This window comes from Larus michahellis, chromosome 1 (assembly GCF_964199755.1).
Source record: "Larus michahellis chromosome 1, bLarMic1.1, whole genome shotgun sequence".
Classification (NCBI taxonomy): domain Eukaryota; kingdom Metazoa; phylum Chordata; class Aves; order Charadriiformes; family Laridae; genus Larus; species Larus michahellis.
The window spans coordinates 106392955-106410116 of NC_133896.1; the positions used below are offsets into that span (position 1 = coordinate 106392955).

Here is a 17162-nt window from a genome sequence, read left to right on the forward strand (position 1 = left end):
ACCTGACTTCCAAGCCAACCCAGGTAGTGAGCGCCTCCACAGACACACTGGGCAAGCACGGCCACACACCTTCCTTATATTTGCTGGGGTGCAGCAGAGGACATTACAGCACCATCTCTCAGCAGAGCACGCAAACAGGCCAGCGCCTTCCTAAAACACCATGTCCTCCAAAACACAGCCCATGGGAAAGCGAACTGCAGCTATTTGTGATGGGCTGAGGACAGGACTGCAGCCTGTTAAGAGCAGGTACCCAACAAGACACGTGGGACATTCATGGAAAGGTCTGACCTGCAGCCCCCATTCTGCACACCCCAGCTGACACAAGCACAGAGCAGAAGGCTGCAACCACCTACCAGGTGACCTCAGCAGAGAGACCATACACTCCCTCCCCCCACACACACCCCACGCCGTGCAGGTGGGAAAGGGGCTGTCCTATTTGAGGGTGGGGAAAGTTACAAGGAGAAACTTTTTAGTTTGGTTGCAGCTTTTTTAGCAGTTTTTGCTTCAAAACCGTTTCATCTATTTAACTCTCTTTCCATTTCCCTTATGTCCCAGGAAGAAGTAGCCTTCACAGGCATTTCTCCCACCTTCTCCCCAGTACTTTTGGTATCCTGCCAATTTAGAAAACATCTCTATGGAACTGACCCAGGAATCCTTCCATCCATCTTCCAAAGCAATTAGAGGCCAGAGATGAAAAGACACCTTCTGTCCAGAAAATTACGTCCTTGAAGGACCATATAGGTGCACTTCTGCACAGCTGTTTTCCCCACAACACAATAGCAAAGCACACACCTGCTAAATACCTCACTCTTTCAGAGATAGTTTAAACCCAAAGTTTCCTGCTATCAGGTAAACCACTGCCCAAGTGATAAAGAGTAGAGGAAGGAGATGGACAAAAGGATGAAAACTTGTGAGCAGATATAAAATGCTGAAATTATAAATGACAGACTGAGGAAATGTTCAAAAAGAGATACTGATGTCTCAGAAAATTCTAGATTTAAAGTCTCATTAGAGCAATTTTTTTTTTCTTTTCTTCTTTTTCCGCTATTGTCTCTCATGTTATATATATAGAGGGAGTGACATAATGTCTCCAACATTATATCAGTATTACATTACTAATTCAAATTACAGTGTAGTGTCTATACAAACTTCAAGGCAAAGTGATCTTTGTTTATTTGTAAGCAATTTTGGAAGTCTCATTGGCCTTAAGCCATAGCTCCAGGGTATTATAAATTCAGCTTGAGAGCACTTCCTATCAGTTAAAAAAAAAAAAAAAAATCCACAACTGCATAAAGTACTCACTACGACAGTTGAAGTTTTGTTCAAGTAATTCTGATGGGTCAATTTTCTATCACAGGAGTTCACTCAGGATCAGTTATCACTATTCTAATTTTATGTCAGGTTAAATATAGTTATTCTGCTGCAACCAGCATGTTAAGCAGGGGTAGAGAGACTGACTGGTGTGATCACCTGATACAAACCAAGCTATCGTTGTCTGGATGTGCCCACTATCATCTAAACAAGTGGTAGATTAGTTAACACAGAGAAAAAGAGGATCTATTATAATGCTCCATCTATTTGATTTGCTGCCAAGTGATTTTCTAGCTGATTATAATCAGCACCAGGGACATTATTCCAGCATTTGATACCTCCAGTGATATGAATCTTGGTAAAGACTCTTCTTCCCCAAGTAAAACCTTCAAAAAAGTCTAAACAATTCAGAACTTTCACCTAATCCCAAATAAACTCATCCTGACTCTTCACAACCAGAAGACTGACTGGCACTGACATATAAAACCCACCATAAGACTTGCAATTTTTCCATTCAGAACCAAAGGGAAAAGGGCAGCAGGTGTACCCATACCTTGCTAAAAGTTTGTCAGCAGAGTCATGAATTGCAAGTTACCACACAGAAAAAGGAATTGCAAAGTTAGACCAGCATGGTCTAACAGTGGTCCACAGTATTTTCAGACTTTTTTAGATTCTGAAAGATGTTGCAGCTACCACAGATTCCAGCTCCAGGAAATCTATCTGAAATTTAAGTTAAGATTCCCGGCACCATGAACTGCTCCTTCCCAGGGCCCTGGGGTCCAATTAAAGCCTGGAACAGAGCTTGAACAGAGCCTGTTCAGGCATGTCTTAAACCAGAAAGAGCAAAGACAGAGATCTGCACTTAAGTTAATGTAGCTTTAGTGCTCCCCACTTCTACACCAACAGACCTACCCACTTAGGAGCTCTATACCATACTGCTCTGTATGCCAGAAATTTAATTCTATGGAAGTTACGCTTTAAGATCAGTGGCCCTTCAGCCTGCCCAGAAATGAATACTCGGCTACTTGCAAAGCACAGAGCCAAACGACAGCCACCTTGGAGTTACAGTATCTTGGGAGAACACACATCTGCCTCCCAGTTTGCTTGCTGCAACCCAGATTACTAGCTAAACATAGACATCCATCTGGGAAACACATATAGTTCTTGCCTTCACTGGAAATGCTTTTCTCACTCATCCAAAGAACAGTCATGGTAGAATATGAGTCACTAGGCATGGAGAAGAAACACCACACACAAATTTGACAGGGCAGAACATACCTGCTGAGAAGGAAGACACAGTGAAAACAACCAACTGAACATTTACAGAATCAGATATGTACACTTTCAGCACTCTGGGGCACTCCAGAAAGCAAGGTCCGCACTTGATAAACTTGCACCCAAAACACAAAGGAAGTGCAGGCTCAAGTGCACTTTCTGCTGAGAAGTGATGTGGGCACATACTCCATCACCGATTCTTAAACTGACACATAAATAGCAAAATGAATAAATTTCACTTAATAAACTTAATTTAAATGCCACTCTTTGGGAGTGAGCACCTCTATTACTGTTTTTAACTTGCAGAGGCGCGGTTGTGTATTTGTACGCACAATTCTTCTTCACCAGTGAAGCACGAAGCACTCAGCCGCTTCCTACACATCCTGCCAAGTCAAAGGCTATAAGGAAGCCCACAGGCCTTTACTGTTTGCCTGCAGCGCTGACTCTGTGAACCACTGGTCTGTAATTGCCAGGCAAGCCAAGACACAAAAGTGTGCCTGAATCAGCAAGCAGCCTGCAATAGCTTCCGGGAACTGCTAGGAATCCAAATGCCAGCATTACACCTACACAACAGCTCAAAAGCTTGAATACTACAACTAATTTCTTGATTACCAAGAAGTATCAGGTTTTACTTATATGTGATGCTAGATTTCAAATGTTAATTTGCATGTTGATATCACCCTTTAAAAAACAAACCAAACAACAAACCAACAGCTAGAAGTTAAAAATATAAGTGTAATCAATTGAAATTTAGTTTCCTCACTGATGTAAACCATCTGTTCAAAATCTGATCTACCCTGATTTTATCGTGGATCTTTTTAAAGAGAAGTAAATATGTTTACTTGCTGTTCTGGGAAGATGGGGCACATGCTTAACAGAACGTAAAGGAATCACTTGGTGCTACAAATGCTTGCCAAGAAATTAAAATCCAGACAAAGCTCTCTCTGCCTGACCAAAGAGATTCAACGAGTAAAAAACTAAAAAAACAAAAATCATCTCCCATATTTTTCCTTTGAGGTCAGAAATGTTCACACTTTGGGTTTTCCTTTAGGAACTTACCTGTGGGAAGACCCTGGAGGACTCTGTCAAGGAATAAGCAGACTGGAGTGACTACAGAAGGGCAAACACACACCAATTCTGAGTTAGATTTACTCTGACATATTCTCTCCTGTACATAGAGACCCAGAACACTGGGGACACGGAAGGCTGAAGACACAGTAAGTTTTCACACCAAAACGTTACAGAGAAGATGAAAGCGTTTCTGCTTTCAAGACATAAGCACACAACAGCAAAACTCTTCCTCCATGTAGCTCTCAGGGCACTTGCATGTAGTGCTTCGTACCATGACAGCAATTAGATAAAATATCTTGGTCTTTTGACCTAGGGAAGTTGACTCCAACAGATACTGAAACATACCTCCCATACCTAAGCTTTTTTTCGTTTTTTTCTTTTTGGGGGCGGGGGGGGGGAGGTGGGAATCACCTGCCTCTTTCACCCATGCTAGAAGCCCCTCCCATGAACCAGAAAAGACCTTTACCTAGGCCTTATAGGCAGCCTGCTGCTACTAGGCCCGTCCAGTCAAAATCTGAACTATTTTTAAATCTTACAACTTGAGTATATTGCCTTCATGTTTAGAGAATAACTGTTCTCTGAAGTCAGTAGGTCGCTTTGTGGGCCTATGTGCTAAAACTCTGTAAGTACTGCACTTGCCAAGAACAAGATGCATTTCAAAACCAGACTGGAAGCCCAACAGAGTAGGGACTTCGACTTTATCCAGCTCACTGTTAGCACAGTATTTTTTTCCTGTAGTGTTAACACATTAACACACATTTCCATTATTTTGTCAGGAGAAATTAAGAAACCAGGTATTAACTCTGATTTAGAAGCCCATTGGTTCACACACTACTCTTGCAGCCACTTGCTAAAAGGTGGCTAATTAAGAAAAAGTCCATTTCGGACTTAAACTCACTCAGGATCCATACCTCCACAGGAAAATTGTTGGGAATACACAAGTCAAGAGGTAAGGCACAGCTTACAAACAAGGAAATCCTGTACCCTGTGAACAGGTAATCATATACTGCACAGAGTCCCTGTCTGACTCATGCTCTCTCCCCTCTAATTTCCCATGGGATGTTAAGTCTGGATAAGAGCCACTTTTTTCCTTCAAAGTCAGCAGAACTTTACCAACAGCAGCAAGCACAAGACAAAGGCCACAAAAGTTGGGTGGCTCAGCAGAGGAGAGCAGCAAGAATCATCTTCAAACTGATCGTCACTGGTCAGTGTTTGCACTGCGCTGGCTCATTTCCTTGTGAAGGATGAACGTGCCACAGGGCATCCACCTTCACAGCAATGAGAAAGTAAGTAAAACTCCTCCCCATTACAATCCCAGAACACATTAGGCAGCTTTATGGGGTGATTACTCATCTAGTAAATAACGTGGCCTCTACATTAAACAGCTACCCACTGCCCACTCCTCGCCAGGCTCTCATCCTTGCACTTCACTACCGCTTGCGTATGTTAACGCAGATCAGAACCATCTTTTTTTTATACGTTAGTACAAAAAGGGCATAAAACTCCACCCCAACTAATATCAACATGCTATTCTTTCAATTGCACTAAGCCTCCTAACGGAAGAGTTCACCAGTCCCAGCTTACTGCCCATCCCTTGTTCGGAGCAGACACTTTTACCCCCAGCCCTCATCACTTTCCAGACAGCACCTAACTCATGTGTCCCACCCTGCCTTTGTCTTTTCCATACCATTTCCCACACACTCTAGAAGGATCCTGCTTCGGGAAGCAGCAGGAAGCAGTTTACCTGGTGTGATCTGGCTGGCACGCTGTTTACCAGACCCTCTGTGTCGGAGGGCGACTTCTGTGGAGCCTGCTTAACCGGTGACATCAAGCTCTCAGAGGTACTGCAGCTGACGAGGTGGCAGAGCAGAGTTTGCACGACAATGTTCAAGAGGCACGAAAAAAAAAAAAAGAACAAAAACAAAAAACGAGTGATGGCAAGATGAATGTGGCAGATTATGCCAAAGTAAAAATGAACACAATGGATTCTAAAATAAACACATATAATTCTCCATCTCTCCCCAGACATTTCTCTATCCTTCCTCCCAGAGTCTCGCTGGTAAGCAACGTGGAGGAAAAACTATTAACATAGCACAGCAGCTCCTCCAAACCCCCTGTTCCCTAGATGTTACCATTCAACCCCACCTGTCTAAAGCCGTATGTGTTTTCTTCACTGAGGCTTCAGACTCAGTTAACAGTGGTAAACAGCAATTATCTTCTAACTGTAAGTTAAATAGTCCCAGTCACTGAGGCAAGTGTTATACCAGTGCTACAGTTAGAGCCAGCACTTGCAAGAGCCACCAGCTCTCCATATCAGAAAGGTACTTCCTACCAAACTCCACGTTAGTTCCCTTGCTTTTGGTTAGGCTACAATCCCAAAATAATTCTGCCCACTCACACTAGTCTCCGGAGCAATTACTTTAAGAGTCACACGCACGTGACACGCAAGCTATGTGTCCTGATATAGCTACTCAAATATCTAATCAGGCAAATCTTGTGTTTCAAACAAAAAAAACCTGTCGTGGTGAGAACCAACACCCCTAAAAGAAGGTTGCCAGTTTTCACTCTCTGTTTGCTTTTTTCCATCTGCTTAAGGCAGGACTGAAAAGAAAACAAGCCAGTGACAGACAGAGAAATGAATACCACAGAGCTAAGTATATGAGCAAATGCCCTTACACTTAACATCAGTAGCTTCTGGGCAATGCAGTAATGGGTCTCTAAATGCTAGGTCTACCTCCTTGTACCCAAGCAACCAAGAAGGAAAACTACCCACTCCTTGACAGCAGACACAGGAGTTCCCTTTTCTACCACAACCCTCTAACCACTGGGCCTTCTTTCCCCCCCATCTTTGTAGACAGACAGTGTACAAAGCAAGTACAGAAACAAACAAATGAGGACAGTGACATTAAGCAGACTGCCTCCTCACAGTGTAATCATTTTTTAGCCTGTGGTAAGTCTAACCACAGAAGACTTAGCTCCTCACACATACAGCAGTAAGAAAATTAAAATAAAAATACTGCCCCCAGCCATCACGGCAAGGGGCTTCTACTGTCTCAAATGGAGACAAAGCAGCCCTTCTGTTACCAAAATGAGGTAGTCATGAATTGTTTGATTTATTCACAAAATTCTTCAGAACTACACCATCTAAAAGTCATAATGCAGGTTTGAGCAACTAATGCACGTAGATCACTGCAAGTTTTCAAACACCTGAGCTGCCTGAGCCAGAGGAACACTTATAGGGTATTAACTTTTATTTTGACACAGAAAGGGCTCTGAATTTCCTGTGCTTTAGTCAGTGCACTGGCAAATTCACTGCTAGAAGAGATGGAGGGACACCAACTGGGATAAGCAGCAATCCCACCCCAGTTAGACATGAGACAATGAAACCCAAGCACCCAGTGAAATGCGTCATCCCTTTGCCAACAGATTCCAGCACAAATTACAGTGAAGTTATGTTAGTAGAGAGCTAGCTGGTTAGTCAGCAAAGGAAGAGGAAATGTGTACACATACACACAGGTATTAACAGCAACCACCAACTTGATTAGTTACCATGGTGTCTAGTGGGACTGGAAGAGAAGACCCAGCCCTGTTACATTCCCAATCTGGCGTCTATATCAGGATCTCTGTAAGGAGAGGAAGGTAAGCAGGATCCGATCCCAGCACACCAAGGCAGAAAGAAAAAAAAACAAACAAAAAAACACCAAAGTCAGAGCATGAATGGAGACTGTGGCCATGCAGGGGTTCCAGATGCCGCGCAGTGCCCCAGCCACCTCAGTTCAAGGCAGAATGGTTATCTAAGAGTAAGTGCATCTCACCACCACCACCACCACCACACACTGGGTTAGCATCATGTAGAAGACAGTCCGTAAGTTTGGAGGAGGTCACAGCACGCTTGGTTTCTCTTTATACATCATGCAGAGCTGGTATGGTAAGTGAAAGCAGTATTTAAACTTCAGAGATTACTTTCCTGACAGAGTAGTTAAATCTACTACAAGAAATTACAGTGCATGAACTACTGCTCCAGGCTCAGCACCAGCATGTGTCCTTCAGCAGGAAGACACTGGAGAGCAGGTCTCTGGGAAGCAAGGCAAGAGGACCATCTCACGCACACCGCTGGTGCGTGACACTGCAGGTTTCTTTTCAGTTCTTAAGGGAAGGGCACATGCAGAAAGGGAAAACCAGGCTTTCCACACAATTTTGAGCACACGCAGCCGCCTTTGCTATATTTAGCCTTACCATTGGGCAATAGCCAACTCACTTTCTCTAAGCTCTCCAACTGCGAAAAGGATAGGGCAAAGTTTAATTTAGAAATCCCCACAAGTTTATTTTTGGAGTTATTTTCTTTTATCCTACAGGCAACCCAAACTCAAGTCTGCCTTTATTAATTTTTGCTTTTTCCTATGTCCACTCAAAGATCTGTGCTTCACTTTGGAGTTACCCTCCTAACACTAAAAACCTTGCAGGGTTGGTAACAGTTAACGAAAAACAGACAGCATATGAGAATGGATGCAGAGCGGATACTCCTCCTTTACTTTGAAGTGTGGTGATGCATGGGGTTTTGGCAAGTATACTCCAGGCTCAGGAGCCAGACACTGGTAACTGAAAAATACAGTCTTAATCTCAACACAGAGCATTCCTTAAAAGTGCATGTGTGGCGCTTTTCCTTTGGGGTGGGGGGTAGCAGGGGGAAGCAGGGCTGGAGGGACGGGGAAGGGAAACAGACCAGAGCTAGGGGATCTTGACTTAAACATTCATAGGGCACATACACTTGTGGCTGGGGATCAACTCCAACATTTAGTGATTTGTTGGGTGCAAGTCATAGTCAGTAGGTCTTTTCAAGCATAGTACAAGGATAATCATTACATGCAGATGACCAGTGTTCCACACAGCCATACCCTATCTCTAGCTATGGCTGCCAAGACTTGGCTGAAACAACGCCTACCCCCCTCTAAGCCCTCCCTCTGATCTGCTGCTGTCCCTCACATCATCCATAGGTGAGGAGGGAGATCTCTTACCCAGAGTATCGTTTTTTAGAGTTGTTCTTTCTGATGACAAGACACACGACAATAGAGATGAGCGGTGAGAGACCTGTAACCGTACCGATGACTATCCCTGCCACCATGGCAATGGGGAACGCAGGCAGGCTGTCTGGGGAGAGAAGGGAGAAAACATTCAACTCTTCTGCATTCCCTGATTAACAGAAGTGCAAACCACAAATACTCTTGACCTTGGATTCATTTAGAGCAGAAGGCACTGCTCTATACCCAGGATACCCAGGAATTATAATATGCAGCCTAAGTGTTAGTGACAGCAGGCAGCCAGCAAAATAACGCATGAACAGAACACACACCAAGAGTGTTCTTAATGTCCTTCAGAAGAGACTTATATTGCACCAAGAATTTTTATGTGTCATGGAACACAAGTGACAATGAGGACAACCTGTCTCGTTTTGTATCTGAGAGGGAAAAAAAGAAGTTACACTCATCTGGCAATTCCCAGCAAGGTCAACAGGAAAAGGCAGGGATGCTTGAAAGAAGATTTGAACGTAGCACATTGCTAACCAACTAAGAGCACTGAAGGCGGGGTGCTCTCTGGGTAGCATGCAGCAGACAGCCTAGTTACTATCCATGATGACTCTTAAGATTGTTTATACACAATTCTGGTGTCTCAAAATACATCTCTATACATTTCTATAGAGTTGTTCTTTCCTTTCTTAAGTCAGGATCATTGTACGATATTGGAAACACGCTTATAGGAACACAGTATTGCTTTACTCATATTTTCCCCAATATAATTTTGGGGGAGGGTAAGCCACAAAAGAGCAGCCAGAAATAAAAGCCAATCAGAGAATGAGAACAAATGACTTGCAAGGTAAAGAACACACAGACTACCATTCTAGCGCTTCCCAGTAAGAAACAAAGTCCCTCCCCTCTCCCTGCATCATGTTTAATGCAAGGAACATCTCAGTCCAAAAGGTTTCTCACAAGACTCTGTGGTACACTAGCTACTTGCACCAAATACAAGTGAATCAGCATAAGATCCAAGAGGTAAAACATCTTACATAGAAAAATCTTTCTCAGATTCCTGCATCTGATCATCATGGAATCATTGAGGTTGGAAGGGATGTCTTGAGATTGTCTAGACAACCTAGACCCGGCTCAAGCAGGGTGAACTACCACAGTTTGCTCAATACTCTCTCCAGTTTGGTTTTGACTATTGCCAAGGATAGAGACTCCATAACCTCTTTCGGCAACCTATTCCAGTGTCCAACCACAGTAAAAATGTGTTTTCTAATGTTCAGACAGAATTTCCTGTGTTTCAATTTACACCCATGGTCTCTTGTCCTGTCACTAGGCACCACTGAAGAGCCTGACTCAGTCTTATTTAGATCCTATCAATGCGTATAAACACCTGGTGACAGGATGCCCCTGAGCCTTTCTTCTCTTTTGCAGGCTAGACAACACCAGCTCTCTCAGCTTCTCCTTGTACGAAAGGTGGTCCAATCCCTTAATCATCTTAGTTGCCCTTTGCCGGTCTCGTTCCAGCAAGGACCATAGGCTATGCTTATACAAAGCATCCCAGAAAGTATGCATTCTGTAGACCACTTATTTAGAAGGGAGCGGCACAACACGGTACCCTGAAGCAGGGGCATCATACTAAGAAAACAGGGCTTACATTTAGTAACGTTCATTTTGAGTTCAGTGACTTTCAGGAGAAGGGCTGCCTGATCTCTAGCCATTTCACTGATCATACCATCATTTGGCCAAATGTTACATCAGCAGCTTTCCTAGCTCTCCAGTGTTAGATGGCAATTCATAACAACATGGTAATTCATAGTCTTAGTATGAAATTAAAGATGAAGACATGAATGTCACAATTTAGAGGAAGACATCCCTTCTTTCCAGAACTTTTTTGTCAGCCCAGAGATCCATCTGCTATTAAGGAAGAGAGGCCTACAAATGGTAATGCTTTCCAGGTACAGAAGACTGAGATTGTGTTTGAGCCTTGTGCAAAGATAAACAAATTTATTTTGAAGCATATAAGAGGCAGGAGTTCCAGGGTTTTTGTGCTTTTTCACCTTTCCAAGTGCAGAAATAACTGTCTGCAAAATCATCAAAACAGACATGCATTTCTGTTAGCAGACCATTTCTTGCCTTGCACATACGAAAAAAAAACCACACACACTTTTTCAGAGCAAGAAAGTAAGCGGCAACCCAAAACTACAGTACAGAGTGTCCGCTGAAAGAGTGATACTAAAAATTTGGCTCTATCTAATCTGATAGTTTTGTCATTTCTTTGAATCAGGAGGGGTTTTTTGCTTGGTTGAATTTGAGTAAAGGACAGCAGCTATGTTCTGTTGACAGAGGTTTTTAAGAATGTATTAAAAATTGCAACTGTTTGCATGTGAAACTAGAGTCTGGCTTCATTGTTTCTCAGAACGTGGTCCAACAGACTGTAGAAAAGCTCACACAATTTTGCGACCACATAGTTCAGCTGAAGAATGTCTCCCCCCATTTTTTCTTATATTTTTCAGCTTTCCACAGTTGCATGAATTCCTCATAACTACTTGCAGATCAGCCAATGACTTCATTGTAACAGACAGTCCAAACACCAGCCCTGAAAGCTAACATTTAATAGCTTAACAAAAGCCAAAAATCCAGCCTTTCAAAGAATACTTTTCACTAAATATCACTGTAATTAAAAGCAACTTCCATTTTTGCTCAGAGCGTGTTAGTATCAGTTTTATCAAATATGCAAGAAACTGGAGTTTTCCATTGCTGCTAATGTTTTCGTATGACAATTCTAATTTTTTCCCCCGTGAGAGTTCAGATCAAAGATGGACTACCTCCAGATAACACAAGCTGCCTTGAACACAGTCTTAAATAGCTTCCTATTACAAGTAGGGGCAGCCTCATGTAAGGACCTGGAGTTCCCTATAAATGTCTGTCAGTTATGCTCTGAACAGTAGCCTTTTCCAGATTCAGTTGCACTAGTGAAAGAATAGTCTTGCTTTTCATTCCTGCCAGTAGAATTCTTCCAATATAGGTTATGGAGCTGTTTGTGCAAACACTACATAGATACTGCAGTGAAGATCAGCCGAGTTAGTTTGGCTTGGCAATTTTAAACAGTTAAGCCACCCTGGAACTTATTAAAATGTTTAATCCAAAACCTAAGGCTAACCAAGCATCTATGAGATCATTTAAATGTGTAAAGTATGTATGCCGCTTTGAACAGTTTACAACACCAGACATATGATTCAGAACAATTAAATGTATACATGGTAAAAAAAAAAAAAAAAAAAGCACAAGAGTCAACATGTACTTATTTCAATTGAAAAAATCTCTCCAACTCAGCTCAGGATGAGTTGCAACCTGTCACAAGAGCAGTACTTCCAGGTAAAGTCAGAATGCAAGACAGCATTAGAGCTATAGCTTGAAAACCTGTTTTCAAGGTCTTCCTAAGAATTTGAAGAAAATTGTTGCAGCATTGTTCTGATGACGCGAAGTATTGCCAAATACAGGTTCCCTTCAGAAACAGTGTGATTCTCTTGTCTGGATGCTCCACCTATGGGGAAGCCGGCATGCAAGTCTGTTGAAAAATATCAGCTGAATTAGTGTACTGAAATCAGTTTTCATTTGTGTAACTTGGGTTAAAATCTGAAGAGGCTTTGCCCAGGCAGCCTGACTTTGACAAACCAGCAGTTGCTTTACTGCTTCTTCATAGAGACTATCAACACATTGTAAGAAAATAAACTGACCCTATTTTATATAGACTTCAAAATTCCAAGAAACAGAAAGTTCTAAGTGGTGGTGGGAGCTCCGGAGGTCCCATCCAACTCAAACCGCTCTGTGAAGAAAAGGGTTAGATACAGACCTTGGCTACAGAAGTACATGGAATGACCTCATGAGCAGGGGTACACACCTGTCATAGCAGCAGTATCATTCTAATTGGAGCATACATGTAGGTATCTTCCCTAACATATTAAAATCTAATGGAATAGCTGTATCAGCACTGACATTTATGAATTCAACATTTATTCTTGTCATTATTGAAAATAAATTTGGAAATCTGATCACTGTAAGAACCATTTCATTGTAGGAACAGTCACACTTTGGCTGACCTCCAACTTAGCTAGAACAATCAAATGTTTTGGATGGCCAAGGGAAATAAAGAGCCAAATTGATATACAGAATATAAGTGCTCTTGAACTGTGATGATTGTTGCCAAATGCTAATCAGAAGCATTAAATGACTGCAAGTAGACAGCCCTTGCAGTTTACAAGGGTCACCATGAATACTGTAAGAACATCCAAGTACAGGAGCCTGAATGCACATCCAACACAAACACCTTCACATCGAAGAGAGTAGCATTTCACTGTTGGTCAGTACATGCTCGGGCCAGATTATTCATTTTGTTTTCCAGTATACATACTGGATGGGTTCCAAAAAGAAGGGTCTGCCACTTTCTGTCCTTGGTCCCCAGATTTTAAAAGTCATCCTAACCCTTCATGCAGCATAATACAGAAAAAAAAACACTCATAGGACTTTGAAATGAGAAGATGGGTTTTCATCAAAGCTTCCATCAGCTTTTGCTAATACTTGTTAAAAGCATAGGAATCAGTGGGTATAGAGGAAAAGGGTATGACATTTAGTGTTTTAAACAGCTGACAGAATATTGGTTCGATTATTAGGACCTGGAAGAAGACAATTAAAAAGACAGTTGTTCCCTCACCCCCAAGAAAAGTGACATAGACACAGAAGGGTAAAAAAAAAGGAAAGAAAATAAATCATATTGGGTGAATACCTTTCTCCACAACTCTAACTCGGATTTCTCCTGGTTTGACAACAATGTCAGGTGGGTTCTTGACATCACAAATGTAAGTGCCGTTGTCCCGGAACTGCATGTTTGATATACTGATAGAAGCATCTTTCTTGTTAAGATCTCCAGCCCAAGTGATCCTGTCTTTAAATGGTATATCCTTTCCAGGGTATGGCTTTCCATTAAAGTAATAGAAAAACTGTAGTCAAGGAAAAGAGGATATAAGAACAATCCAATTAGAGAATACAGAGCTACCATGCTTCTCTCACTATTACAGCATTCTCTCAGAATCCACTGTATTATACAAAGCTAATATTTGAGATTTTTTTTCCTCCTGCCTCACCACTTTAGTCTGGTTTGTTGCCTCTTGGTCACATAACCGTGTTATGGCTTATACCTCAATCATACCACCACAACAGATTGCAAGTTTCAGTTTGTTGTTGTTTGGTTTTTTTTGTTTTGTGGTTGGATTGTTTGGGGTTTTTTTCCTGTTTTTGAGGACACAGGGTTTCGCAGACAAGGAGGTGGGTGAAAGAGAAAAAGGCTGGTAACCTGGGAATAATCAAAGGATAAAACAGTTCTGGATCACAGCCATGTATCTTCCAGGCACAGGAAGCCTTCTGCATCCTAGTAGGAAAAGGATACCAAGTTTCCTATCTCTTGTTTTGCTGTGTGTTAGTTGCAACTATAGCACAGCTAACACACAATACCCTCCTTCCCTCCACCCCAAAAAACATCCCATGAGCAATTTAGAGTGTACCTAGCTGTTTTCCAGAAACCTTCACAGCAACTAAATATATCTATTTCCCAGTTTTTAGGTGACTGATTTGCACATTGGCCCTGCACTCCCTAGTCTGAGGATAAACTGCATATTTCCTAGGTATACCTGACCAAAATTGGAATTTACAGCAGTAGAAGTGCATAGATCTCTATGGGACAACTCTGCTTCCAACCATATAGGATGTTTGAACACTGGCCATTAACCCTAAGAGAGGGATGAAGGCTGTATTGCAGGAGCATGTTCATTCTTAATTTCACATTCTGAAAGAGAGACAGACAACCTTAGCTCAACCAAGAATCAACTCAAACTCTCTTCAGTTCAGTCTCCAGAGCAGGGCTACAATATTCCAGCTTCCTCTTTCTACAGCCTTCTTTATGAAGCAGTCTCTCTGCCACAGAACAGACTGGATACAAGCCATTCAAGTCATCTCCCATCTCTTTTCCTGCTCCTACCCTTGATCTGAGGCTTGCCATTCCAACATCTTTTCTATCAGACCCACACTCTGAACATCTGATCATTTGGCAGCACAAACCTGATCCAGATCAGGTATGTGCACGTGACCACCTGTTGTGCTGCAGTCAAGCTGACATTTATTTGGTGTCCACAGGCTAGCATAAATCCAACGACCTATCTCATCTGGTGGGAAGTCTACGAGCACATGGTCATCTGTCAACGTTTTGGAGGAAATCTGCATCAGTCTGCAGCATTGCCAGCTGGATCATAACCTTTAGCACAGAGGCACTGCATTACCACACCCCTGTGCATGGGGGGAGTCATGCAACTGGAAGTCTAGAAGGCAAGAAGATCCCAGCTCTCTAGGTGTCCTCGCCTGGGGCAGGAGAAATCACAAAGTAAAATATGTCCTGAAACATAAGCAAAGTGACTCAAGTCACTCCATGCCTATGATTAAGTGATTTAACTTGAGGCTTCTTTTGAAACCTAAAGCTGATGGGTTTAGACTGGTTTAAGCCAATTGTGAAACTCTGCTGTCATCAGATGCTTCATTCACGCAGAGATGTCTCTATAGCTGGGCACGTGGAGGGGGAAGCGGACAAGCAGGGGAAGCTTTCGGCCAAGTCCCCCTCACCACATGGCCACCAGATTGCCCACGCTGATTCTAAAGAGGGACAGGACCATCCTTTTCAGAAGGCTGGACTTAGCTCAGACATAAGCTGATCATGAGACTGATCTTTCAAATTAATGCACATCAAGCTGTGTAATTTACATGACTTGGGTTCATAAAAAAAATTCTTCCCTCTATACCTATCCCAGCCCCCCAAAAGAAACAGGGAGTTAACATCAGATCATGCTGGGTCACTTCTGCTCAAAGATAATTTGCTTTTCCCTCAGTTGTGCTGATAGCTACGTCCAGGTAGAATGTCTGAATTGACTTCACTTCCAAAAAAAAAAAAGTTATGTCCCAAAGTTGTGTTTTTACAATAAGGAGTTTGGACAGTGATGCAGAAAGGGAATGGCAAAACAGGATATATGGTGGATTTTTCTATGGGGAGCGGAAAACTTACAAACGAATGGCTTCTTTTCACCCATCCTGTTTAACATTGGCAGGAAATATGGCCTACTTCCTTAAGATTTTGCCCAGCAGCTGCTTTGGCTTCCCAAAGAGAAGAGCTCCCTTTTCAAAACTAAATATTTATTCACTGAGAGTCGAGAAGCTGATTCTTCAGAGCTCTATATATTGAGCAAGATGCTCATACACTGTGACGTGATGTCTGCAGCACAGGGAAAGAGACAAACACCAACAGGCTGAGCAACCTGTTGCCCCCACACTTCCCCTGCCGCCCCAGAGTCCCTTGTTCTGTCTACTCCAAATTCTTGCTCAGGGCGAGGAATAAGAGAGAAGCAGAACTGTTAGGGAGCTCAGACTCAGATGTGCACAGCCTATGCGACAGAGGAAGACAGCTAACAACCTACCAAGGCCCCTTATTTGAAAGTTCGTACCCAAAGGATCCGAACACACTTGGGCTCAACGTACAGAAAATGAGTGATGGCAATTATTATTAGCCTAAGTTGCTTGCTAGATTGATTTTTTTACCTGTCAAATAACTCAATATGAGGATGTAACTGCTTACTGATTTGAGCAATTCAATTCCGTTCTGAAAACAGGGAGACTGTTCTTACTTTAAGCCCTTTCAAATAGGGGCTAAACAGCACACAAGCAGAAAATAAGCAACACGCACAATACACCATGTAACACACTAATAGTGGTAATTCAAATTCTGTGACCACTATCATTCAGTGCACAGCTCCACAGCTCATTTCAAGTGCAAGAGGATATAGAACTTAGGAGAAGATTCCTAGATATTCATCTACTTCATACATACTGCTACCACACCAACACCCCTCTCCTCTAACTAACAAAGTACTAGTGTATTTACAGCCGCAGAACACTCCAGCCTTTGCAGAGATCTGGCATATAGCAATACTTCTAAACAACTCTAAAAGTCCCCCTAAAATCACAGTGATGGAGACAAGAGACATGGAAGGAGGCTCCAATCCATATCTGCTTGCTCCTCAGAACCAACTAGAAGACTTCTGCACACTTATCACAGCCTCCCCTCCCAGGTTTGTTCCCCTACAGCCGTTCCTTACTGAGATACGAGTTGCAGCTCCTTCTGGTTGAAAACTCCAAGAAACAGATGCTGCGCTGCTGATCACTTCCACAGATGTAAATGTGCATGGAAGCTTTGCGTCTGTCCCATTCTCCACAAATATCTCCTCCGGTGTGTTGACCTCTACTGCTGATACTTTGACTGTATGGGAAAGGTAAAGAGAAGAAAGAAGGAGAACAAGCGGCATCAGTGCTGTTTCGAGAATCAGGAAGTTGAAGTGGTAACTGGTCATATCACATTGCTTGTAAGTGGAAAAGAGATGAGACATCAACAAC

The 17162-nt window shown here is 42.6% G+C and overlaps 1 protein-coding gene across 4 annotated transcripts in view; it reads right to left on the reverse strand.

Annotated features, from left to right (window-relative positions):
• The window catches only part of MPZL1 (myelin protein zero like 1), a 48771-nt gene that overhangs the window by 6198 nt on the left and 25411 nt on the right, over nucleotides 1-17162 (reverse strand). For 3 of the 4 annotated variants that reach the window (XM_074598113.1, XM_074598089.1, XM_074598100.1), the window contains 4 exons: nucleotides 16868-17028; nucleotides 13462-13675; nucleotides 8673-8805; nucleotides 5402-5507 (listed from right to left, as the gene is read on the reverse strand). In XM_074598113.1, coding sequence (XP_074454214.1) covers nucleotides 5402-5507; nucleotides 8673-8805; nucleotides 13462-13675; nucleotides 16868-17028 — 614 coding nt within the window. Of the gene's footprint in view, nucleotides 1-2; nucleotides 5508-8672; nucleotides 8806-13461; nucleotides 13676-16867; nucleotides 17029-17162 lie in introns of all 4 variants that reach the window. The other variant, XR_012588763.1, reaches the window with a different exon arrangement.